This window comes from Pleurodeles waltl, chromosome 4_1 (genome assembly GCF_031143425.1).
Source record: "Pleurodeles waltl isolate 20211129_DDA chromosome 4_1, aPleWal1.hap1.20221129, whole genome shotgun sequence".
NCBI classification, from domain to species: domain Eukaryota; kingdom Metazoa; phylum Chordata; class Amphibia; order Caudata; family Salamandridae; genus Pleurodeles; species Pleurodeles waltl.
In genome coordinates, this window is record NC_090442.1 from 1,018,954,291 (window position 1) to 1,018,981,504 (window position 27,214).

Here is a 27,214-nt window from a genome sequence, read left to right on the forward strand (position 1 = left end):
GATTTATGGGCAGTGATCTACGCGACGGGTGCTGGTGCATCCGCCGCACAACGGCATTGACGACGGCTCCATTTGGAGCCGTTGGCAATGTCCCCGCCCTGCATTCTGCTGGGCCGGCAGGCAGAAAGACCGCAGGGTCTCAAGGGGGCTGGCGGTCTGTGATAAGACCGCCAGCATGAACACAACAGGGTTACCTGCTATGTTCATAATGACCCCCTAAGTCTTCCTCACCTCACTCTTTGAGGCAACTTACTAAGGACAGTACCATGGCAGTTAGAAGTAGAGTTAATGTCTTCCACCTACATCAGCTTGAAATTAAGAGCCTGATTTAGATATTGGCAGACGACTTACTCTGTCACAATGGTGATGTACATCCTGTCCCCCGAAATCTAAATCCCATTATATCCTATAAGATTTAGATTTTGGCGGATGGGATATCCGTCACCATTGTGATGGAGTAACTCATCCGCCAATATCTAAATCAGGCCTTAAGTCTCTTTCATGGTTTCCTATTGTTAGTGTGAATCCCTGTTTGAAAGAGTCAAGGGCTGCAAGTCATTTGTGGGTTCATGTTCCCTCTTATTAGTACACAAATAAGGAGTTACTGATGAACACATTGGCAATTCCTTCACATGAAATTATCAAAATCTCATCCAGTTTGTACCAATTTAGATTACCTACTGTGACAACCCAAACATTAAGGAGCTAATATAGAGGAGTAAACTAAACTCCATTAGAAGAAACAAAGTTCCTACTCGGTTTTAGTTATCAATTCAGCATTATGTGGGTCAAAGGCATGCTAATGCTTGTATTGCACTCTTCTCTGCTAGTCAGGCAGCCAACCAGTTCATTTCTTGCCTCTTGAGACTATACACTATAATCATACACAGAACAGTTATACAATCTTGTGCGTATTGGGAGCATCAAACTCTTACAAGTTTAGTGTCAGAATGTAACCAAAGCACACTATCACTTGTTTGAGTATCTTGCAAAAACGATAGGGCCTCTATTCCCTCTAATTTTTTAATACTTCATTAAGATGGACCTCAACCATCGTCATCCTCATCTGGCATAAGTTTGGCAGAAGATTAAAGGTGCATGAGCATCACCTGTGAAAGCCCACATAATTTAATGGGAGAGGCTACCTGAAGGATACTGAAATTGCTCCTCTGTGAAGTTTATGTTTCAACAGGTTGAATATCCAGTTTGCAGGTAGGAAAGGATTGCCTTAAAGAGGGGAAGGACATTATCCACAGATATGCATCCCTCTCTATCCATCTCCAAAAATCTAATATTGGCAAGCTAAATTACTGCTTATGACTAGCTGACTCATTATTCACATTTCCCTACTGAAGTAAAGGTCTTCTACATGATCCTCAACATATTTGAACCAGAGAGAGTAGTAGCATAACTCAGCAATAGAATCTCAACCAAAAGGTATATATAGGTTATAGGTTTCGGCAAGGAAATTGACCCATAAATAGAGCCAAGAGGAGGAGGTGGGGGCTCAAGACAGGACAACATACCTATTTTATCAGTGACAAGCTACATGTACAGTGGAACTAATTGAGTGCCTTGTGGTCAATTATCTAACCTTCTCAAGAACTTAATCTCAGCCTTAAACAGTGGTGCATAGCCTCTGTTTACCTGTATACACTTGTCCTTGCTCTTTCTCAGGAGCTAGTGAATACTGTTTTGTTTGTTATTAGTACATGATTTAAATGTTTTTATGTCCAGCACGTTTGGGAGTACAATGTATTGACTGTATTGCTGTCAGTTATTTTCCTATCATGTGCTCTGCCAGGTCCAGGTGTTAGCTATTACCACCAAGAAGGTCTAACCCCTGTAGTCACATCCACCCCACACAGAGCCACCACCACTGTGGGAATCTCTGCATAAACTACCCTGCGTGCGCTTATCTTCACCTCTGCCCCTTTACAGTCTCTGAATCTGTTCACCCATGTGACTGGATCAGTTACCTTCAGTAAGCAGGTGAGCTGGAACTTGTGTTACACACTCATTTGTCTGCCAGCATGCAAGTCATATATTGTTGCAGGTTTGTGTGTTTACCCCAGACATGCACAGCTGCAGGTAAGAAGTGTTGCATACAATCACGTCACTTACTGGTTTCCAATTTAGTGGATCAACCTTCATAATTTTGTATATCTGAAATAGTTTGTCCATTTGATCATATACATAATGTGTTTATGTAGCTCTAACATATCTTTAAACATTAAGGCTTCATTCACTATTTGTAAAATACTTACAATTTAAAACAATCTGGGATTGACTGCTGGTTTTTATTCTTCGTTCATGGCCCCTCCATCATCACAACCTTACCCTAAACATCCAATGCCTCAAACAGTGCAATCACCTAATCCAGACCTGGCTGTCTAGCACCTACCTAAAGCTAACCCAATCAGCACAGACTTCCTGTATATGACAGTAACAAAAAGCAAGAAATGGTCCAATGACTCAAAGACATGAAACTTGATGGCTTCAAACCCCACTTTTCATCTACTGCCAAGTCACTTAAATTCTTCTGGACACTAACCTCACCATCCAGGAACACATTTGCACAAAAATGCTCTCTTTACTAAAGAAAGTGAAATCAATCTTCCCTAAATGCCACTTCAAAACTGCTGTTCAGGCCTTTGTACTCCCACATCTGCATGGTGGAAACACTCTGCTTCAAGGAATCTCAGTCTCCACAAGTGACCACCTTTAAAAGCACCCTAACCGCAGCAGCATGTCTCATGCAGGGCCTGAAGTAATATTGCATCACTCCCATCTCAATGAAACTAAACTAGCTGCCATTACCAAACGTGCCATTTCTAATATCAGCTGCTTCATTTTCAAAGCCATTATGAGTAACACCCCAGCCTAGCTGGATGGCAAGCTCACCATGGGGCCAGTTGTAGCAAGTCGGCAATTTGCGACTTGCAAATTGCGAGTCCCTGCGACTCCCAATTTGCAAGTCGCAAATTGCTATGCAGTACGGTGTCTCAGACACCGACTGCGACTCGCAATGGGGTCGCAATGACCCACCTCATGAATATTCATGAGGTGGGTCGCAAATTGCGGCCCCATTGCGAGTATAGGCACTCGCTAACATGGAGGCCTGCTGTCGTCAGCAGACCTCCATGTTCGCGACCTGCTTTTCAATAAAGCAGTTTTTTTTTTTTGAAGTGTAGCCCATTTTCCTAACAGGAAAACGAGCTGCACTTCAAAAAAAACGAAACCTTTAGTTTCGGGGTTTTTTCAGAGCAGGGAGTGGTCCATTGGACCACTCCCTGCCCTGAAAAAATAATTTGGGGTCCAGTCACAAACTGGAAGGGGTCCCATGGGGACCCCTTCCAATTTGCAAGTGGGTTACCATCCACTTGAAGTGGATGGTAACTGCGACTCCATTTGCGACCGCGTACGCGGTCGCAAATGGAATTGCATCCCACTGCGAGTCGCAAATAGGAAGGGAACACCCCTTCCTATTTGCGAGTCGGAAATGCATTTTGCGAGTCGGAGCCGACTCGCAAAATGCATTTCTGAATGGCAAAATGGCTTTTGCGCCTCGCAAACGGCGATTTTCACCGTTTGCGAGGCGCAAACACTTTGCTACATCTGGCCCCATGTTTGGTGCCTCACAGCACACCTGCAGCCAATAACCAACAAACTGGAGAAAAAGAAATGTAAAGCAAGGCAACATGGTTTTTCAATTTATACACTCAGTATCTGAAAGAGTATCCCTGTACCTAGCCAGCCAGCTCCTGCCCAGCTCCAATTTAGGCATGACAAAGAGATGCACCATTTCAAAGAACTCTACAGAACAATGCAATAATGGTACATGTCTGTTTCCAGAAAAGTACTACCTTTCCAATTGTTCATTGACTGTATACTTGCCTTTGGCTCTAAGCTTTGCTGTCTTTTGGCTAGGTCTGTGCTACATAAATAACACATACGTACATATTGAAAATTTCACATAAAATTGAATTTGAGTGGGGTGTGGCCAAGATGAGAGGCTGAGTCAAACGCTTAAACCACAGCTCCGTCCTTGGCTCTAAGAAAAATCCTGAAAAAACATGCCCATCCAACCGTGGTGACGGGGCAAGTATCAGCAGTTAGAGGTGGGCAAGGAACAAGAATCGTGGATGACTGACCTGTCCTAGTACCACGATCCTCAGTGCCGGCAGAAGACGTGGCGAGTGCACTGCAGGCTGGATGGCGCAGCCCTACACCAGCGAGGTAGGAACGCAGCGGGGCTGGCCGAGTCGGGGATCAGCTCCGGTGCTCTTCCAATGCCCAAGATGAGTAAATGATGCTGCCAGGCGTAGGTCCCTAGGTAGGACCAGTATACTTACCAGAGGACGAGGAGCAGATGGCAAGCTCGCGATCACCCGCAATGACCACGGGTGCTGGCGGCCTTCGTGGGTAAGAGGACGAGGCCACTCACGAGGGCCTAGTGCATTGCCCAGCAGCAGCGGGTAAGATAGGCGAAGCAGCCTTTGCCCAACTCTGCGGGGAGGCAGATAGGGCATATAGCAGACACAAAGAGATGCCCCTCAACAGACAGGGGTATTGGAGGTGGTTGAGCAGCCTAGACTAAACCCTCCTGGGCAGAAGATACCAATGCGGGGGATACCATTTCGCCCTGTGAGAATCCAGAAGGTTGGATAAAGCATGTGCGACATAAGCTATACAGCATTATAGACCCTGCACCCAGCCACAGACACGGCCTACATATATGGTGCCCAGTAACACGTGTGGATGCTCAGGGGTGCCGACGGGTGCAGAAGGCTTGGCGAGGGATGGCTGAAGGTGAGGGCCTGAATCATTCACCCTACATGCACAGACGTGATCTTTAAAAGGGGGCCACCAGGAGCACTAGTCCATAACATACAGCTCATCTTGGGGTGATCTCCCTGCCTCTGAAGTGGGGACGCTTCAGTGAACTTGGCCCACCATCAGGGAGCCCATTGGTAACTAATCGAACTGGTGATATAAGAGCGGGGTGACAAGGCGAAATGATCGGGAAACCCAGGGCCATCAGATCTTCATCACAGGATACCCAAGAGAGACCTTCCACCCGCTGTCAACAACAGAGGCCCCACTGATGCTACAACACCTAGAAACTATGCTTCGGTCGCACTCGTCCCAAATCAAGAAAATACTGCAAGCTATACTGGACACAAAAACGTTGCTGGAAAACAGAATAGACTCCGTTTACCAAGATGTTAGTCTCCTTAGAGCTGGCCACCGTAACCTGACTGATAGGGTGGAGGAAACAGAATCGGCCATCTGCACACCATAGGCCCTACCGTCCAAGAACTGCAGGAACAAATGAAGAGGTTTGACACAGAGGTGGCAGACTTACATCACAAAGCAGAAGATGCTGACAGACGCTCTCGACAAAATAATGTGTGATTCATGGTGTTTCCAGAGAACATGGAAGGACACAGTGCAGAACTCTTACGAGAGCAGTACTCAGTACTAAAAGGAAAAATACCAAAATTCTTCTCCATAGAACGTGCCCACAGGATCCCCAGCAGACTGCTGACACCCGAGGCACCTCCTCGCCCGCTCATAGCCCATTTCATCAATCATAGAGACAGAGACATTATCCTGCAATGTTATCGGAAACAGGGCCCTGTACAATACGAGGGCTCTACCATCACGGCCTACCCAGACTTCACAGCGGAAGTGCAACATCAGCAGAACTCCTAAATGAAAATTAAACAACGCCTATGTGAACATAACATTAAATATGCCCTGATGTTTCCAGCCAAGCTTTGCTGATGAGAGGACTCACATCTTGTCCATGCCGGCAGATGCCTGGACATGGATGTACTCCAAAGGCATAGCTCAATCCTTATCAGGGGATCAAGAACAGGAGGAGTGGCTGAGGACTGCCGTCTGCCATCAAAGCTGGAATAGACTTCAAATAAAACCCACTAAAGCCCAAGCAGTGCTGGAAAGGGATAAAATGGTACAGGAAACAGCCCTCCACACTGAAAATGTCTTTGCGCCCCTACAGGACAGTCCTCGGAACTATCCAGACTGGGACACAGGAAGCTCTTGCTCCACTCCTCTGGACATGGCTAAAGGCCCAAATGTCACTCCCCAAACAGCGGATGAACTCTGATGTCTGTATCTAGAATGATCTATATAGTGCTTATTGACAGAATGAGCACCCAGACACTTTCCATGTAATGAAGAGGCACACACTAGTAACACCCGATGGAATATATCCCTAATACCACTGCTGTGGACGGCTGGCTCCCACAGTCGCCTCTTATCGAACACGCCACAACATTATGATGTACTGCTAACTGCGAAGGAGGGTACCTAGAGGGACATAGAGTGGTCCAAATGTGACCTTTATTATGACTAATCTTTTTTCCATGCAGGGCCAAGGCAGAGGCCCGTAGAGGTCAGACATGTCACACCTCCCTCAAAGGTTTCCACATGGACAGTACTGTTCCCCGAATGCTATTTGAATGTTTTCCTTTTAGTAACAGGGGTGATTGGCGGTGAGCCTCTGTGCCACCAGCTTTGGGGCTTGCTGTTAGGACTGGTTGAAATGGTTCTATCTCAGTTTATGTTGCAGAGGCAAGGTGTAGAACAGATTATGGTCCGACAGATCGTAAGATGGGAAATTGAAATGTCACTATGCATACAATACACGGTTGTGGGTGCCCATATCCTTTCTTGTGAGGAAACATTATGCTGCATATGCTTAATGGCTTCATCTTACTATGGAACCCACAATGATAATATCGCTCAACGCTATAATGCATGTCATGGAATTTGCGTGCCATGGCCACACCTGTTACAAGATACCAAATCCACTCATTCCTTAAACGTCAAAATGTACATATTGCTAAATTACAGGAAACACCTCTCATAGATAGCGAGCTGCAGAAACTAAGGAAACGATGGGGGGAAGGCAAGTATATGGCACCTCGTCCTCAGCATTTGCTAGAGGGTTCATGGTATGGATTGCACCGGGGGTACCCTTCGTCCAGCAGTACCAGAGGGTGGATAAAGGGGGTTAGTACGTTGTGCTGGAGGGACTGTTAGATGGTACATCATTGTTGATTGTGGGGGGCTAGGCACCTACTTTTGCTCAGGGCAACGTTTTTAATACCCTCACCCCTGCCCTCCTTGGTGATCTGCTGGCCCCTTGCATATAGGGATGCGACTTTAATTGCATACCCTATGTGGAACTTGATTTCCCCCAGTGCAAGGTGCCCTCAGTAGGAGTACCTCCCAATGTTTGGGATCTTGGGCTAAGGAAAGAGAGCTCTCTGACATGGTGTATTGGACATCCAACACAAAGGGAATACTCCTATTACTCCTCAACACAATCTTCACATCAGGATAGATTTAGTATGTGGATCCGGCTCACAGGGCCACACAATTGTACACTCACAATACCTCGCCCATACGATCTCTGACCACTCCCCTTTGCTGCTTACTATACATTGGGATAAACAACGCTCCACTATTCCTACATGGCGACTGAAAACTGAGGCGCTGCTGGATACTCCATTTACGGAGGAACTTGCCGGTTGCATCACACAATATTTGCAGCAAAACATTGGTTCAACTGCCCTCCGAGCTACGGAATGAAACGCCCACAATACAGTAGTATGGGGTCACTGCATCTCGGCCACTTGGTGGGTTCAACACTCAATACACAGAGAAGTCACTGCACTAGAGAAAGACATACAGGTCCTAGAAATAGATATTGCAAATCAGTTGGCGACTCCTGACCGGCTTTGCGCATTGCAGAAATTATTTAACAACACTGAACTACGCCGACACGACTATCAATATTATTTAACCTGACTACATGCAGAAGGTCAGCAGAGGTCCAAGGCGAATGCCAGCATGCCCCAATCGGGGCGATTAAACTCGCCGATGTGACTACGGCTACCTCTCAGGCTGCCAATAATGATGCCTTCCGTGATTATTATAGTACCCCATACCAAGCAGACATGGCGGCATTCCCCAACAGATGGAAGAGTTCTTGAGTACTGGCCCCTTAGGAAAGCTTTCCCCCTTCAGAAGGTGACCCTCAAAGAACCCCTACAACCAGAGGAAATACGATTAGCTATCTTCCAGATAGCTCACACTAAGACACCTGGTACGAATGACCTGCTGATAGGGTACTACGCCACCTATTCGGCACACCTCATTCAATCCCTGATGGATATGTTTGAGGACGCATGGACACTGGGGGAGCTTCCTGGCTCGCAGCGCGAGACACAAATAGTAGTGTTGCCTAAACCAGGTCAGGCTCCCACTGATGTGCGCTCCTACAGACCGTTATCTCTCCTAAACCTTGACTGTAAAATATTGGGCAAGGTCCTTATGAACAGAATTATCCCCCTGATGCGTGAACTAGTTAGTGAGTTTCAGGTGGGATTCATACCTGTCTGCAACATGTTCCTTAATATAAGGAGACTATTATGTATCCTACATGATACTCCACCCACAGCACATAATAGTGTGGCTATATCCCTTGATATTGAAAAGGCAGTTGATACTTTAAGTTGGCAATTCCTATTTGCTACATTGCGCTATATGGGCTTTGGGCAGGGATTCTTGAGATGGGTCTGAACCCTATACGCTAAACCGTCATTCAGGGCGAAGACGGGCAGACTGATCTTGGAGAGCTTCCCAATTGGTCAAGGAATTTGACAGGGCTGTCCGCTGTTTCGCTCGTGATGGAGCTTTTAGCTGGTCTTCTTCATCTGCGGGCACCGCAATGGGGGATTCAGAGGATGGACACTCATCATATAGTATTGCTTTATGCTGATGACTCATTGATATATCTTAGGCACGGAGAGTCATCGCTGCCTGAAGTGATGTCCCTCTTGAACACCTTCGGGTCATTATCAGGCCTTTGGGTAAATTGGTCCAAGTCTTGTCCTTTCCCCTCACTCAAATTACCGACCCCCTCTGGGATGCACTTCCGACCTTCCGCCTTCCATCGTGCTTCTAAATATTTGGGCATTCAAGTATATCGCTCAGTGGATGTTCTTAGGGAAGGGGACATGGGCCACGCACTTCGCACAATAGGAGGATCCCTCCATTTCTGGAATTCTCTACAGTTATCACCCTTGGGAAGAGTAGCAGTAGCTAAAATGTTGATGTTCCCAAGACTTGTATTTTCTTGCAGCACTGTCCATAACCGTACCCAGGAGCTTCTTTCGGGAGCTGGACGGTTTACTTTTGGGGCTCATATGGGGAAAAAATAGGCATTGTGTAGCAGTGTCGACTTTGCTGCGCCCGCTCTAGGAGGGGTGCCTAGGAGCATCTAATTTGGAGTTTTACTATGCTGCAGTGCAACTGCAGTTGCCCTTCAGATGGCTGAGTGCCCCAGATGGAGCAGAAGTTGAATGGGCTGCAGCATGTTTAGAAACAGTCTCCATGTACAGATGGCTTTCGGAACGCACATGATTATGTGTCACTGACAACATTTGAATGAAATCTGCCCATGCTTTACTGGCGCCGCTATGAACGGGGTAGGTCTCCGTCCCCTCCAGATTCCCCCTTAATTCCTATTGATCAAATACCAGAAAGCACGCAATTATCCAGATCCCTTGATCTTACTCCCTGGATAGAAGCAGGAATGGAGACAGTAGGAGACTACTTTGACCATGGTGCCCTCATGTCATTTGAGACCATAATGGATCTCACCTCCCTGAGCTCGGGGCACTTCCTGACATATCATGCTATGTTACAACTGCTCAGAGTTGCGAGGGGGACCAGTGGTACGGAACCTCCACACTCGCTTATCCTTCACACACTATTGTCAGGCCCCAGTTAAAAAAAAGTAATAACACTCCTCTATGGTGCATTATTTATCCTCTGCACTCAAAAGATGGAATGTGGTTCTCCCACAGCCCATATCAACTTAAACGTGGGCAGAGGCTCTCCAGAAAGTAAGAAGGGTATCCCGCAATCCCCGATTGCAGTACACGCAGTTTAACTTTATTCATCAGACATATCTGTCTCCACACTGTATTAAACACATGTTCCCTGCCTCGTCCCCTACTTGTCCATGCTGAGGGGCTACAGAAGCAGGCTTTTACCATATGTATGGGAATGCCCCTTATTGTTGAGTGTGTGGCAGATAGTTGTGGCAGACGTGTCTGACGTAACAGATCGGGTATTTGTCCCCACCCCAGAATCCTGCCTGTTAGGTATTTGTCCTCGGCCTACACCAGACAAGCATCTCCACAGATTTGTGGACCTGGCATTTATTATGTACAAAATACAAATTGTCCTCTATGGTGCATTATTTATCCCCTGCACTCAAAAGATGGAATGTGGTTTTCCCGCAGCCCATATCGACTTAATAGTGGGCAGAGGCTCTCCAGAAAGTAAGGAGGGTATCCCGCAATCCCTGATTCCGGTACACGCAGTTTAACTTTATTCATCAGACATACCTGTCTCCACACTGTATTAAACGCATGTTCCCTGCCTTGTCCCCTACTTGTCCACGCTGCGGGGCTACTGAAGCAGGCTTTTACCATATGGTATGGGAATGTCCCTTATGTGGCAGGTAATTGTGGCAGATGTATCTCACATAACACATTGGGTATTTGTCCCCACCCCAGAGTCCTGCCTGTTAGGTATTTGTCCTCGGCCTACACCAGACAAGCATCTCCACAGATTTGTGGACCTGGCATTTATTATGTACAAAATACAAATTGTCCTCTATGGTGCATTATTTATCCCCTGCACTCAAAAGATGGAATGTGGTTTTCCCACAGCCCATATCGACTTAATAGTGGGCAGAGGCTCTCCAGAAAGTAAGGAGGGTATCCCGCAATCCCTGATTCCGGTACACGCAGTTTAACTTTATTCATCAGACATACCTGTCTCCACACCGTATTAAACGCATGTTCCCTGCCTCGTCCCCTACTTGTCCACGCTGCGGGGCTACTGAAGCAGGCTTTTACCATATGGTATGGGAATGTCCCTTATGTGGCAGGTAATTGTGGCAGATGTATCTCACATAACACATCGGGTATTTGTCCCCACCCCAGAGTCCTGCCTGTTAGATATTAATTCCCGGCCTACACAAGACAAGCATCTCCACAGATTTGAGGACCTGGCATTTACTATGCCATGAGCTGGAGAGTGCCCATGCCAGCAAAGGTTACCGCTCAGCGCCGGCTGACACTGAAATGGTTGTGAACAGAGACACGTGTACTGAAATTCCTTCATGACAGTGGACAACTGGGAGCATGTTATGATACATGGGATAGGTTCGTAATGACACTTGAGGCTAAGAACAACATTCACCCGCTCAGAAGTAGCCAAAGATTCATAGGACTTCTCCTGCACGCACACCTGCTCTTTCCTTTGGACCACTGGAATATCTACACTAACTGCTCCCAAACACACACAGACTTAGAGCGGAATAATGTTTGCCTAAAGTGAGTTCCATAGGAAGTCTAGAAAGATACTGATGTCCGTCAAAATTGGGGGTTAAATGATCTATATCCTGAGGGCTCGGTCTGGGAGAGCCAAGGATGTAGGTCCCTGTCCCCCCCAATTACATCCTACACGCAGCTGTAATGACAATCATTTTATCAGTTTAATTGAATGTCTTGGGTACTATGAAAACGAATGACATGGGTGTCTTTCACAGCAGACTTTATAGATGTTGCTTTAATTGTGTGCCTAATTGTCATGTATGCACTCCCCCTTGAGTATGTCTTTGACAATCTATTACACACTACACCCAACTCTGTAATTGTTATTGTTGAGGTGTTTTACACTAATAAAACAGATATTTTTTTAAATTGAATTTGATGTCTCCAATATTTAATCACAGGAAGTGAAATGGCAAAAAAACAATGTGCCTCCTTGCTGTGCTATCGTCATACATCTAAAAAACAACAAAATTCTGCAAATGCCGAAAGAAGATTTGAACTTACCAAAACGGCTTACATTATCCACTCCGTCAATGATTGCACTGTATTCCATGTTATCCTCTGGACTAATCTGTTGAATTAAAGAGAGTTATATTTCAAATGTAGTTTTGATAAATAATTGCTTATAGCATGGTGTGCAGAGAGTAGATTAGAATCTACAGATATATCAATGTCTTGTGATCCAAAATCAATTCACCAAGGCATTTCCCAAATTCTAACCAAGCTATTTCAAATAATTCTGGTGGCAGAAGGAGGAAAACCTACCCTACACATAGTTTGACCTAATCTCTGATCTCAAACATACACTGGACCGACTTGACAGTCACTTGTATTCTCAGAACTAAAAAAGACTGCTGATTTTTTTCTTTAAGACCTATGCTGTACCAAGAGGATATAAGAGCTCTGAAATGGTCTGCTAGACTTATTCTACACCCCTTTATGCTTGCACCGACCCAGTGGCTCATAGTGGGCCTCAGAATGTCTCCTCTTACTGAATAGTATCAAAATATGTGGCTTCCGTTCCATTCCATCCACTAAACCTGTATCAAATGTACTTTTCTTTGCAGCCATTTCTGAAGCATGGTAGTTCACCACCTTGGAGAGCAAGCAACTCACTGCCCTGACCATGGAGAAACACCCTGTGATCACACTCGAAACCCTCAAGTCTAAGACCTTGAACATCGAATCCTCCATTTTGAAAATGGAAACCAAAAAGACAGACATTTCAGAGGAGGTGAAATCCAAAGGAATAGATTTAGGCCCAGATTAGGAAATACAGCACAGCACCCAAAGTTGCTGTGTTGCATTGCATGATAGAGCAAGAAAGCACCATATCGACAAACACACTATTCTTCTCTCTTACTAGCACTGGCACACAATTAGGCTTTAGATGTGTGCTGTACAGTGCAACACACATGACAAGTGGGAAAAGTTCAGAGAAATAAAAGCATTTCTCCTTTTAATGCCTGCTTTCAAGCTGAGTTATTTTTTGGAACAAACCCCTGTTTACTACTGGTAGTAGATAGAGTTTTGCATAAATCATGGGTGGTTCCATGGAAATGCCCATGTCCACCCATTGAGCGCCCCCTTCACACAGAGTAATGCAAGGTAGTGTTTTGCACTGCTTTGCGTTACTTTCAGGGAACACTCCTGTACTAACCAAGTTTTGCTCTGGAAAGTAAATAAAAAAATAGTTTGTGCTGGGTTTGCGTCACTTTTATTATGCAAACCCAGTGCAAAATATTTGTTCATCCGGGACTTAGGCCCTCATTCTGACCTTGGCGGGCGGCGGAGGCCGCCCGCCAAAGTCCCGCCGTCAGGTTACCGTTCCGCGGTCGAAAGACCGCGGCGGTAATTCTGACTTTCCCGCTGGGCTGGCGGGCGGTCGCCTTCAGACCGCCCGCCAGCCCAGCGGGAAAGAGGCTTCCACGATGAAGCCGGCTCGGAATCGAGCCGGCGGAGTGGAAGCTGTGCGACGGGTGCAGTTGCACCCGTCGCGTATTTCACTGTCTGCGCAGCAGACAGTGAAATACATTTAGGGGCCCTCTTACGGGGGCCCCTGCAATGCCCATGCCAGTGGCATGGGCACTGCAGGGGCCCCCAGGGGCCCCGCGACCCCCCCTACCGCCATCCGGATCCCGGCGGTCGGACTGCCGGGATCTGGATGGCGGTAGGGGGGGTCGGAATGCCCTCGGCGGCGCAGCAAGCTGCGCCGCCTTGGAGGATTCAATGGGGCGGCGGTACACTGGCGGGAGCCCGCCAGTGGTGCCGGTCCGACCGCGGCTTTACCGCCGCGGTCGGAATCCCCATTGGAGCACCGCCGGCCTGTCGGCGGTGCTCCCGCGGTCCTCCGCCCTGGCGGTCTTTGACCGCCAGGGTCAGAATGACCGCCTTAGTGTCCTTCCACACACATTTGGACACTGTGGAGAAAAGATTTACAGATGTGGAATTGAAAATGTGCATTTCAGATTGGGGACAAGTTAGAGGAATGCTCGTGATAAGGTAACACAAGACTCTGTGACATGGATAAAGAAGCTGAGGAAGATGACATGTTGAGGTTTCTGAGAGGGCTCACAGCTTCTATGATAGGATTTAACTTCTCATTCCTGATCAGCAGCCACCTTATTCATATCTTTGCAGAGTATTATTTTCTAACAAAAAAACATAGAAGTGCATCCTTGACCTACAACCAATGAGTCAACAAATACAGTCAATGGAGCCAACAACAAAGATTATCACCAAAGATGGGAGAACGCGGGAATACACTGGCCTGGAAAAATACCTAGACTCCTATCGCTCAAACTTGCAATGAGTTGGCAACACAGACATCCTACCTCCCTCCCCCCACTCAATACCCCCAACCCCCGCAATCATCAAGAGAGAACTGAGAGCTGCACTTTGATGATAATGTAGTTGACATAAGGGACAAAGGCATACGGACAATGAAAGTCTGCATGACAGTGGATGCTTTGAACAATGACAGACACAAGACCAGAGTACAGATCACTTCTGAAGACTGGTTAGGTGCCCGGTGGTCCAGAAACTGCTGGGTCAGCTTAACTTATTTATACAACAGAATCTTTCAAGTACTTCTTGGAATGACTGTTACTCACTAGCTGGATTAAACTCCACTCTTGATGTGGAGTTGGAGTGAACGTCCAGCCCCCATTCATCCCTGGACAATATGTCTTGCCCTAATGCTTTTGTATGATGAATGCCATACACTACAGCCCAGCAGGGAGATGCACTGCATCATCCTAAAGAGCCATTTTGCACTTGTTTATGTATTTGGCTCACTTGATCTTGGTTGTAAGGGAGCCAGGGGAGACTTTTAGAAAAGTTGTGGACAGTTTGAATATTTCTAAATGCATTGTCCATATATTTACTGTTCACACCTCCCTATATTGGCCTTTCTTACCCAGACCCCATGCCCACCACTCACTCATTCTCTATTGCCAATCTTCTACTTTCTCTCACTATTTTCTCCATTCCTGTCCCCCAATCTGGATTGTACACCCGCACTCCGGGGAAACCCTGCTGAGGCTGAGTCACAGAATCAGGATACAGCATGCAGATTGTAGTTAGTTGGGTTAGATCACTCCTCACAAAGGACCTTGTGCACCACATAAATCTTATACTCTTCTGATCACCACATAATGTTCCAATTAGAGCTTCGGAGCACAGTTAGCACCCCAGTGTTTATTGCATTTCTACTATTTTGCTGCCCCACACTCTTTTCAGTGAAACTTTCTTTTTGTAACTAAAGCCTTTGTCATTCATCCCATTTCCTTGACTTTACAATAACCCAATTGTTAAATTCTAGTACCTCTGATTTGTTAGATCATAGGGTTTGTAACCATTAAAAGATTTTTTAATGTACTAACCACAATTTATGATTCAGAAAACCATTTTGTAATCACAAAATGTGTTTTGAAATTGTTACTCATTCAGTATTTGGAACGGACATGTTTTGGGTGTCCCTTCTAAATTTCGAATCAGTACCCTATGTACCAAAGGTAATCACAAACCTTTGCTAAGTTACAGACTCCCAAGTTAGTGTGGTAGCTGATGTGCCTTGGCGAATTTGGGTGACAGCTCTGGAGGGAGCAGGCAATGGTCAATGGGACTGCGGCAACTGTGAATGCAGGTTTGGAAAACAGAAAATGTTTTTTAAAGCAGCCCCATTTCCTTTAAGGAAATTAAATCCTGTGACACCGTATGTGCAGAATTTGTGCTTCATTTATGCTGGCTCCACCGTTAAATTACACACTGCCTACGTGGGTGATTGGTTGACGACCATGCTAGAATTCCCCATCCTTAGATACGGCTCGCCATTTTTGTCAGATTAAACATTGTGTTTATCGGTAACTGTTTCTTGAGGCAGGCTCCATCTGACATTAGAACATTTTTGAAAACGGTGTTACATGGGGATTTTACTGAGGAGAGCTGGTCCTACTTCTTGATTCTCATGACAAATTCATCAGAGAGGCTAGACTCAAGATTTTATATTTTTAAATCCTTCACAATCGGTATTGGACATCCCTCAGAGTAAACAAAGCACATTTATTACCTCATTCCGAATGCTGGAGATGTAACCATAGCAGTTGCAACATATCACACATCCTACAGGACCACCCCAGATTGTCGTGGTACCGGATGATGTTCTGTTATGTATATTTGTATAGCACACAACTCACCCCGGAGGGTAGCCTGGTGTTGAAGCTATAGCTGTATGGCTGAGCAAGGGTCAGGGCTAGATGAATAGCATGTCTCCAGTGTCATGCAGAGCTCAAGAACTGAGGAGGGGCTCTGATGTGTAGGGGCAAATGATTCCAGGCTTTAGGAGCAAGGTATGAAAAGGCATGACGGCAAGACCTGGTTCTGTGTACGTGGGAGGGAGCCCTGAGTAGGAGTCCTGCTTAGCCGAGGTGTCTGGTAGGTTTGTCAAAATGTATAATTTTGTTGAGGTACCTGGGGCCAATGCTGTGTAAGGCTTTGTATGTGTGCATGAGAAGTTTGAAGAGTGCTCATTTGTGGTTTGGGAGCCAGTGGAGCTCTTTGATGTGCGTGGGTGATGTCTATGCAGGGTGGGAGGTGGAAAGTGAGCCTGGACTTTGAGTTTTGTATGGTCTGAAGTCTTATAGTTAGTAGAGCATTGATTCCAGCATAGAGTTGAGTGTGTTGCGGTAGTCCAGCTTGCTGGTGATGAGGGCTTGGGTGAAAGTTCTGTGTCTGTTGGTGCCTGCACCTATCCTTTTGATGATTTTCATGAGCATTCTGAGTGTGTGGAAGTAGGATATGGAGTCTGCATTCACTTGGCCAGTCACAGTGAGTCGGTTGTTGATTGCTATTCCAAGGCAGTTTGAGTGAGTTGCTGGAAAGGGTGTGAGTACGAGTTCTGCAAGCCACCTGGTGGAGTCTCAGAGGGAGGTGCCTTTCCTGAACATTACTACACCCGTCTTGTCTGTGTTGAGCTTAAGGCAGTTGGTTTCCATTTATCCATCAACTTCAGACAAGCAGCCAGAGAAATTAGTCCAGGTGTTTGGAATCTAGTCCAAGAGGGAGAGTATGAGCGGGTGTTGTCAGAATAGGACATGATGTTGATTCCATGGTTGCCGATGATGCTGGCATGTGGAGTCATGCAGGAGTTGAGCTGAGTGAGGATCCTTGTGGAACTCCACAGGCAAGGTTGACGTCACTTGAGTTGTAGGGGACCAGGCTGGCTGCCTGGATGTGGCCTGACAAGGAAGAAGGTTACCCAGCAAATTGAAAGACCTCGGATACTGGCTTTGTGCAGTTGTTGGGTAAGGATGAGTTGGGAGATGGTGTTGAAGACTGCAGAAAGATCCAGGAGGATGAGGGCCATGGTGGCACCTCTGTCCATGATAATCAGAATGTCGTCCATGGCGGCAATGAGGGAGGTTTCTGTACTGTTGTGGAGGTTGTTGTCACTGAGGTTGGTGGCTAGATGTTTGTCTCTAATCCTCTGTATGACTTTTGCCAGGTAGGGAAGGAGGGGAATAGGATGGTAATTGGCTAGATACTAAAGTCTGCTGAGGGTTTCATATGGATGGATATTTATCATCTATCAATGACTCACCAGTGACTACATTGCTACAACTAAAGCTTCTGCGTGATAGAAGTGACTTGGCTAGCATGACAAATCAAAGGCAGAGATAGACTGTGACTGTCCTGGATGTGGCTAAAATGAGTGTATTAGAATACTGGAGATTGCAGATGATACCCAACGTTGACAAGTTGCTTACAATGCTAACATGAATTGCATCCAGGAAACAGGAGATCTAAACCAAAATGATGGGATGGACATCTTTGACCCAGCCTGCATGCATTTTTGTAACCGATTAGGGGATATTGGCTGTTTCCTGACTTCATACTACTCCACAAACAATAACAAGCCATCTTTTCCTCCCTTGGACTATAAACAATGTCTCCACACTTACGTAACTCATGGTTTTGGGTGTCCTGATCCTAGACATCACAGGGTGACAAATCATGGTTACTTGGCCTTCTAATCCCAAACAAGAAAACACCATCTGACGACAGTCTTTATTGATGAGACACCTTAGGTGTAGCAGTTAACTAAAGTGGCATGCTAAAATGTTGGCCCTCATTACAAGTTGGGCACTACTGAAAGTGATAATTATCGCACCCAATAAAACTGACACTGTAACATTCTGTATTTATCAGATGTAAAAATTGCCAATTATCATGGAGAAATAGCATGTATATTTGGGGGCTTTCTGCACAGAAATCCACATGGTCTGTCATTTAGCAGCCCTTTTCCCTCTGATAAGTATTAGCAGATTGGACCTGCTGATATTTATCACAAGACTCATATTGGCAATATGTGTGATAACAGGAGTTAATGCATATATCATAATTTTCTGGGTCACTCGTAATGAAGGCCGAAGAATGGTGAAAGCCACACTTGGATTGCTGATTCCACTATCTGTTTACCTCTTACATTCCTAGTGTCTGTTGACATAACAGAATGAAGAAGTCATAAAATGTACCACTGACACTAGTCCTTGTATTACCTTGATACAACCAAACACCATCCTAAAAACCTAAAATTCTGGGATTGTCTATGAAAGCTCCTGCACCTATCCAACAAATAGGTGACCCTTCACCTGCTATTCCTGAATGTCATGTGTAAAGAATTTATCACAGCAGCTATGGAATACCACAGGGGTGATGTTTTGAGGTTTTGATGTTTTAGTGTTTTTATCACATGTTGTACCGTACTGCCTTCTTCTTGCTCCTTTATTTAGCTTTTGGGATATGATAATGAAACTGTACTATGTGATATGAAAACATTTCTTAACAGAGATTACCATCAGGGAAGTGGGGATCTCTAGAAATGGCGTGTGGAGCTCCTTTGTTCTGGCCCCAAAGAAGCTTGGAGTCTTTGGAGGAGCACTGAATTACTGTGGTGTGATGTGTCTAAGCCTCAACTGCAGACTTAGATGAATCACTCAAAACTCTCTCAACCTGCATATAATTTACTTCACCCTAGCCTAGTGTCTGGGATGATCCTTTCAAACCCCTGAAATTTGGGAGGAGGATTGAAATCTCCTGAAGTCCAAAATTCCTAAGTTAGGAATGCACAAACATGCAAAATCTGGTTTGCTGGTATCTCACCTCACTTTTTCATGGAAACACACAGTTTGTATAAAGAAGTCTTGCAAGATACTGGTAGGAGATTGGTTGGAGCAGAAAACGTCACTCAGTGAGACATTTTGTGTACGAATAAGTCTCTTGCATTCAAAAATTGTACAAAGTTTAGCAAATTTCACATAATATGGAATTCAAGAATTATGCACGTTTTTCTAGCATAATCAAAGTTTTGCAAATTTCACATAATGTGAAATTCAGATATTACACAAATGTTGTTAGCATAACCAAGATTTTTCCCAGGTCTAAAATGAGCCTGACAGGAGGTCTGGGAACAGAATCACAAACCTCTCCCAATCCTCAGATGTCTTTGATGTCAAGGAAACCTTTTAAAAAACAATCAAACTTCCAAAATCCATGCTTTTGCACGCTTTAAATAGCAACACACAACACATTACAGAAGTGTTTAAGAACAGAATTTCAAAATGAAAAGCATGAGAGATAACATGCCTGTACTCATGCTAAGACAATGACCTAGAATAAATTGCTAGGGAGATTGAGGAGCACCAGCAAAACTGATATAACAACAACAGCAAATAAGCACATCATGGTTTTACTCGAATCGAGGCCTTCGGGCATAATTATTTGTTGAAAACAAGACATTACAAAGTCAAATGTGAGGAATCACGTCGGGTTATGTACACAAATATGGAAATCTTTGTAGAGACTTGCAAAAAGTCACAGAGGAGATCCTGGCAGCGCAATGAACTCTTGCTGGAGGCTGAATGGGGCGGAGGCATTTTAAACACAGAAAAGGTAAGAAGGTGCTTTGACTTTAAAAAAAACTATAGATGACTGATGCAGAGAAAAAAAATCTGATATGGGGCCATTTTAAAAAAAAACTTTTAATGCAGTGGCGGCCGGCAGCTTTAGGAGGGAGGGGGCGGGCGGGAAGCACACACACTCATTCTTTCACACGTACGCACGTACGCACACACTAATCCATTAACAACACTCATAACATTCAAACATGCATGCACGCACCAAACATTCATATAAAAAGATCACACACTCATTCTTTCACACAAATATGCCCACACACACGCACATCCGTTAACAACACTCATAACATTCAAACATGCACGCACGCACCAAACATTCAATTTAAAAGATCACACACTCATTCTTTCACACACACATGCACGCAAACACGCACATCCATTAACAACACTCATAACATTCAAACATGCACGCGCGCACCAAACATTCATTTTAAAAGATCACACACACACACACTCGTTCTTTCTCACACACACGCATGCACATTCATTAACAACACTCATAACATTCAAACATGCATGCACCAAACATTCATTTTAAAAGATCACACACTTACCTCCAGCCTAAGAGGTCCCAGGAGGGCTGGGACTGCTGCCTTCCTAAGATCAGCAAATGAGGGAAGGCAGCAGTTCCAGCCTCGTCACAAAGTGGGATGGGGTCAGTGAGACTGCTGACCCCACCCCACTCTGTGACGAAGTGTCACTGATTGACACTCACCCTGGGCGCTTCAGGGCTTAAACCTGAAGCGCCCAGGTCGAAGTCAGTGAGTGACGCTTTCCTCGTCACCCAGGGGAGGGCCTCGAGGCACCTTTGCTGAGTCGAGGAGGTCACGCCCATAGGAGCTGTGACCTCCTCAGCCCAGCAAAGTTCAGCTCAAGCAGCCAGGAGTCTGCGCAAATCGGGCATGTCTGCTCCTGGCTGCCTGACCTGAACATGAAGGGTGTCTGTCAGGCTGACCTTTGTTGAGCATCACAGACACTCTTCATGAGGGGTAAAAAGTGGGGGGCGCGGCCCCTCTGCCCTAAAGGACGGGCCGCAGCTGTTTAAAAGATGCTCAACTGAAAACAGACAAGAGGGTGCATAGCTGAATACAGAGTGGAACTTAAAGATTGTAACATATACAAATGGCGGTAGGTCACAATATAAAGTGACAAAATATTGTTCTGCCCAAATATCCACTCCAGGATTTTTGCTAATCTAGTATCTTTAAGGTACGTACATATATAGGTAACTAGATGTATAGATTTACGGTTCTTAACTTCACATCTTCACACCCTTAACATGTTTATATTTGTGTAAGGTATGTAGATGTTGAGTTAAGAATAGAAATTCTATGTTTACCTGTATATACGTACTTCCACCATATTGTGGCGGTCAATATTCTAGAGTCGATATTTTGGCAGGATGGTATTTAAAGCTCCATATAATGATAGAACTGCATGCAGACACAAACCATTGATTATACCTCATATAAGATGGATAAAGCTTTTATCTTTCCATTTTCTTGCACCGCTTCGTCAAAACTTTTAAAAAGCTCTGCATTGTAGCAATAAATTTGCATCTGCAAGAAAGAGAACATATTATATTTTCAAATGCTGTACATAACAATGTACACAATAGTAACGTTGAATTCCTTCTAGACTTTATAGGTATCTAACAGCAGGAACATGCAGATATCCTGGTGCTGTTGACACTGTAGAGAGACAGGTGTGTGCAGTTTTCAGTATCTTCTTCCTGTGCAACTGTGGATAAACGCATACGGGTTAGTGAGCAGTTCATTTAACTCATCTACTAACATAAGTTCCGAATTTCCGCTTTCAATGATTGTTGGCAAAGTTGTTTTGAAGGATTTTAGGTCAAAGTCCTACAGTATTTTAACGTTGGAAGCAAATTTTGATTGGAAGCAAATTTCATTTAAAGCTGAGCACAGGTAAAGGAGCACCCGCGACTCCGAGGGGTCTGGCCTTCCAAAGTGGTGAGAGTCTTTTGCATATTGAGCATAATATTGCTGGTGTGTTTAGTTTTGTGATACTGTGTGTAGTGAAAGAGGCACATACACTTGCCATGGGTGTCATTTGTTTTGCGAAATGGCATAGTGCAGAGCTTCCCAACCTTTTGACTTCTGTGGACCCCCACTTTATCAATACAGGAACCCAGAGACCTCCACTGAATCATTATTGGAATCCAGGGATCCCCCCACTGAGTTTTTACTGAAAGCTGGGGACCTAGCGGGTAATTCCGACCCTGGCGGTACAAAACCGCAGGGTCGCGGATGACAGAAGCACCGCCAACAGGCTGGCGGTGCTTCCTGGGCCATTCTGACCGCGGCGGTAAAGCCGCGGTCAGAAAACCGGGTCCGGCGGTTTCCTGCCGGATTTCCCCCGGTTTCCCGCTGGATTTCCCCCAGTTGCCCAAATCCGCCATGCCACCCTGTTTCTGGCGGTTTTTACCGCCAGGAACAGGATGGTGGGAACGGGTGTCTTGGGGCCCCTGGGGGCCCCTGCACTGCCCATGCCAATGGCATGGGCAGTGCAGGGGCCCCCTATCAGGGCCCCAGCATGCTTTTCACTGTCTGCCTAGCAGACAGTGAAAAGCGCGACGGGTGCAACTGCACCCGTCGCACACCTCCTACACCGCCGGCTCCATTCGGAGCCGGCTTCAGTGTTGCAGGCCCCTTTCCCGCTGGGCCGGCTGGCGCTACCTTAGGTAGCGCCTGCCGGCCCAGCGGGAAAGTTGGAATGGCCCCAGCGGTCTTTTGACCGCGGGGTGGCCAAATGGCGGTTCCCTCCAGGCGGGCGGCAACCGCCGCCCGCCGGGGTCAGAATGACCCCCAAAATCATTTAAGCACTTAGGCAAACTTTGTGAAAACATTGCCACTGTCGATGGAAACATTAACACCTTACACTATTGCAAGCTCAATGAATTTCCAAGTGTCTCTTTACCGGGCCTTGTCTTACAAGAAGCAAAGTAGTCAAACAGTCACGTTTAATTCCTGGAGGGTAGCGTGGAGTAGAACATCTAAAGAGACCTTTATTATTTGTCATGATAACATGCTAAGTAACATCAAGAAGTTCAATGACATAAAAAATCTCTTCTGACTGTGTATGTAAAGTTATTTCCCAGCCCTATTGTAGCTCACTCTTAAGCTCACTGATCGAGGGTACATTAAAAGGGGGTAATGGCCGTGGTCGAGCCAACTCTTTGTAATAGTTCATTAATCACAGTTTGACCTGTTTTATCTTAGTTGCCATCGGGTGGCAACATGGGGCGATGCATAGGGGGGCCACGCTACTTGTCAGAGGGTACCCAGCTCTCAAGGGACTGGTCATGGGCTAGGAAGGGGAACAGGCAGTAGGCTTGGATATACAGGCCCACATATTGCAGGCGGCTGACCTTGGCGAACGGGTTCTTCAGTGGTAAGACAAAGAGCCAGCTTGTGGTCTCTCACACTGAACCTCAGCTGCAGAACAAATGTGGCAATGCACACTTTTGAATTATTCTTAATCTAATACTCCCTCTGCTTGTAAGCCTACTACTGATTTACCAAAATGTTATTCTACCTTTTCGGCCTCTTTGATTAAGAGCAAACGCCAGAGGACACTGCCACCTAAAAAATGCAATTGCTAATGTAAACCCCCACCAGAAAAAGACAAATAGCCCTATCTCACACTGGGTCTTCTTATGGAGTCAAAAGCCTAGTCATGAGCTGCCTATAAAACGGAAATTATCACAACGTAAGACTGCATGGTCCTAAGGAGACTCTGTTCCTTTTCAAGCATTTGCAAGCCTCCCACCCATGCTGATCAGATGGGGGTGTTGGTCTGCAGCTTTGGTCTGCCACCACTGGTGGTGGTCTTTATAAGTTACATACATGATTCCATGCTTCTTCTGTAGTACATCCTACTGTTCAAAATGATCTTCCCCATTTTTAAATCATGTGATCAACCGATTTATATTAGGCTCAAATACCTTTCAGCGTAGAAGTGCTTTATAAAAGTATTAAATAAACAAAGTAATCCATTGTTCTCTCCTATGCCCATGGAGGGATTTGTTGGCAGTGCATTGCATTCATTGTGCTCAAGTTCGCATGTGTTATTGCCAACGAGCATCATATTCTACACACCCGCCAAGACTCTTGCTGTCCTCACTACAAAGATATAACGCTTGCCCAATAGGCTGGCCGCCATATTTTTGAGGGCACAGCACCAAGTGACAGAAGGGGTGCTTACGGCACACACTCTGACTCGAGCTCCATTTATCCTTCATGCAAATCCCTTTAGCCATCTGGACTTGTAAGGTGAAGCTAAAAGTCAATGGGGAAGACATTATCAAATATACTTTTGTACTATGGCAGGTAAAAACACTGGATTCTCACTGATGTATTACACTATTTAGTTGCCGAAGCTTTCAACCCAATTAAGCCTAATTTCCCAAAAAATACTTAAGAAACATATCCTATTTCAATTGGATACAAAAGTCATTATGGGGTCGTTTCTGAAAATTTTCCCACTTTCCACTTGTAAGAAACTTTAAAATCCACAATTGCTTTACCACACTTTCAGTAAAACATGCTGCAGCCCATGGGTTAGAGGGGCCTGAGCCACCTTATGGCGATGTCTCCCAGAGATTATTTTATCATAGAATCAGGGGCATAGGTTCAGGGTGGGGTGTTAGAGATGTTACACCCCCTGACAAATGTACTATTTATTTAATAAATAGTTGGGTGCAGGAGCTTGGGTACAGAAAGATGTCTGTTTGATTTCACCAGGGATTTTTAAATACTCACCCAGCCAAAACACAAACATTCGGCTCAAGCCTTTAACGCTGGAGCGGGCCTTTAATGGCTGGTAGAGTCCGCTACGGCAGGCTCTAAGTCTATAAAAAAGGACCTGTAAAATGATCCATAACAACCACATGCCTTAGGTGCATTAGGTAAAGAAGTTAGACATACAAAGTATGTAACTGATGTACGTCTGTAGAAACACAATTCATAAGTGCTACCTTCTGCACAACCTTTCCATTTGCAACCACCTTCTTTATGTAAACAATCCTTATTTGTATAACGTGAGTAAGGAATACCTGAAAATCTCATCTTTGTGGCACTTGGCTAGTTTTTATAAGTCTAATCTACTGGTGAACTTAAGTGCTTAGGATAAATATCCCACAAATTGTTTCTTGAGAAATCATTTATGTTCACATCTCCCTGGAAGTCCTTAAAATGGATCTGCCAGGCCCCCACATCCTACAGTGACAGTATTTCGATTTCCCAGAGCCCAGGAAAAGGTGTAAATATCTGTCATCAGCATCTACCTGGAGAAAAAAGAGATCATCTGGGGCAGTTGCCCTATTAGGAGACTGATATCAATTGTAAATGGGAAAGTTAAGGAAATGGCCCAACATACCCAGGAAACCACCTCTTGCATTTAGGTGAAGAGGGGTAGATGAGACAATCGGCACACACAAATGACATCTAAGAACCTCTGGAAGTCTCCTGTTTCTGCCAAGGAATGACATGATGTGAGTCTTCCTCTTAAGCTGGCCTTTTGGCAGATGTACTGCATCTATCAGTGGGGGAAAGGGAGAGGCTACCAGAAGAACAGGATCATGTTTTCTACTGATGTGGCGAATGAGGTACCTAACTTTAATAAGCAAATCCATGGGCTGGGTTGTGAAGCTCCGGCAGCTTACAGAGCATTCCACCATTTTGCACAGCACCAGCATAGGGTTTTCTGGAATAGATTCCGTCATATATCAGAGAAAATGCTTGCAATTTGAGTATGGCCCATTTTGGGAACTTTGTGAGGAGGGGCTCAGAGTCTTCCAACCCTTGGAACATACCAGGAACATGAAGAAGCTAATGAAAAGAAGACTACTTGCTTGGTGAAGGATTGAGGCCTTGGTCCTCTGACTCATAGACTCTGGAAGTTGTTCTTAGAAGGTCAAGAAGCAAGCATCCTGAATTCTCAGGGAAACCAGTGCATTTAGTTGTAGCTCTGAGGGAGAAGATGGTATAGGGAGACACATTCCATCACCCCACACTTTGATCTATGGCACATATGCCTATAAAAGGGCTCTAGAAAGCGTAGGAACTATTGAAGCTCCAATGGAAAACTTATCCAGCACTTAGAAAAGTTTGGATTTAGAAATTATTCAACATCCAGGATGCCGTGGCAAGGTGGTGATGAGGCTAGTTCACAAATGTTCATAAAAGTGGGTGAGATTCAATCTGAGAAAAAAGACCAAGTGTCATAAATCGGGTATCTAGTTGGCAGAGGTACGCACCCTGTCCAGGTAAGGACCACAATCCTAGTCAGGGTAAGTCACAACACAACCTGAATCATCCTGTGCTCCCCCTCCGGTAGCTTGGCACAGAGCTGGCAGGCTTAACTTAGAAGGCAATGTGTAATAACTCATGCAGTAACACAGTGAAAACACCACAAAACCTACTCCACGCCAGTTTACAAAAATATAGATTATTTATCTGAATAAAATAAGACCAAAATGACAAGAATCCAATATGCACAAGTCTAGATATCACTTTTTAGAGGTTTAGGTAAGCCTTAATGCATAGGAATCAATAGATGAATCTTTTTAGCACAAAGTATGCGTCAAAAATAACAAAGCAGTACAACTTCCTTTGTGTGAGGTCAGGCCAAAAGCCTTTGAAGTGTAAGTAAGAGCCCCTCCACCCTTCCAGCCCAGGAAGACCCATCAGTCTGCAGATGAATGCAGATGCAGCTGAGTATCCTGTGTTTATAGCTGTCTGGGAGGAATGCACAAGCGGAGCTGTCAACCAGCACAGAGCAGACATAGATTGGAGACAGGCTGTAAGGCACAGAGAGCAGTAAGTGCAGAGAAGTGCCTACTTTCTAAAAGGTGTGTTTTCAATTAAATCCAACTTCACCAGTAAGCGGGCTTTCTCACTATCATTCCAACCATAACAGACATGACAATGCCACTCATTTCAGATCAGAAATTACCACTTAAAAGTATATAAGGGAATTTGAAATGCTGGTCTATGAGAGAAGCAGGCTTCACAATAAAGAAAAACAAATTTGGGTGTTTTTTACTACCAGGACATGTAAAACTTACAAGTGCATGTCCTAGCTTTAACTTACATCGCACCCTGCCCTGTGGGGCACACAGGCCTTGCAACAGCAGGGCTGAGACAAAGTAAAGGGGCTACTTAGACGCATGATACAATCAGTGCTGCAGGCATAGTAGTAGCATTTCATTTACAGGTCCTGGGCACATGTAGTGCACTTTACTAGGGACTTATAAGTAAATGA

At 45.3% G+C, this 27,214-nt stretch overlaps 1 protein-coding gene across 11 annotated transcripts in view; it reads right to left on the minus strand.

Moving 5' to 3' along the window:
* PTPRZ1 (protein tyrosine phosphatase receptor type Z1) overlaps positions 1 to 27,214 on the minus strand; it is a 572,466-nt gene that overhangs the window by 274,792 nt on the left and 270,460 nt on the right. For all 11 annotated transcript variants that reach the window (XM_069229904.1, XM_069229910.1, XM_069229908.1 and 8 more), the window contains exons 5-6: positions 21,391 to 21,486; positions 11,955 to 12,021 (exon numbers count right to left, since the gene is read on the minus strand). In XM_069229904.1, the coding sequence (XP_069086005.1) occupies positions 11,955 to 12,021; positions 21,391 to 21,486 (163 nt within the window). The remainder of the gene's footprint in view (positions 1 to 11,954; positions 12,022 to 21,390; positions 21,487 to 27,214) is intronic.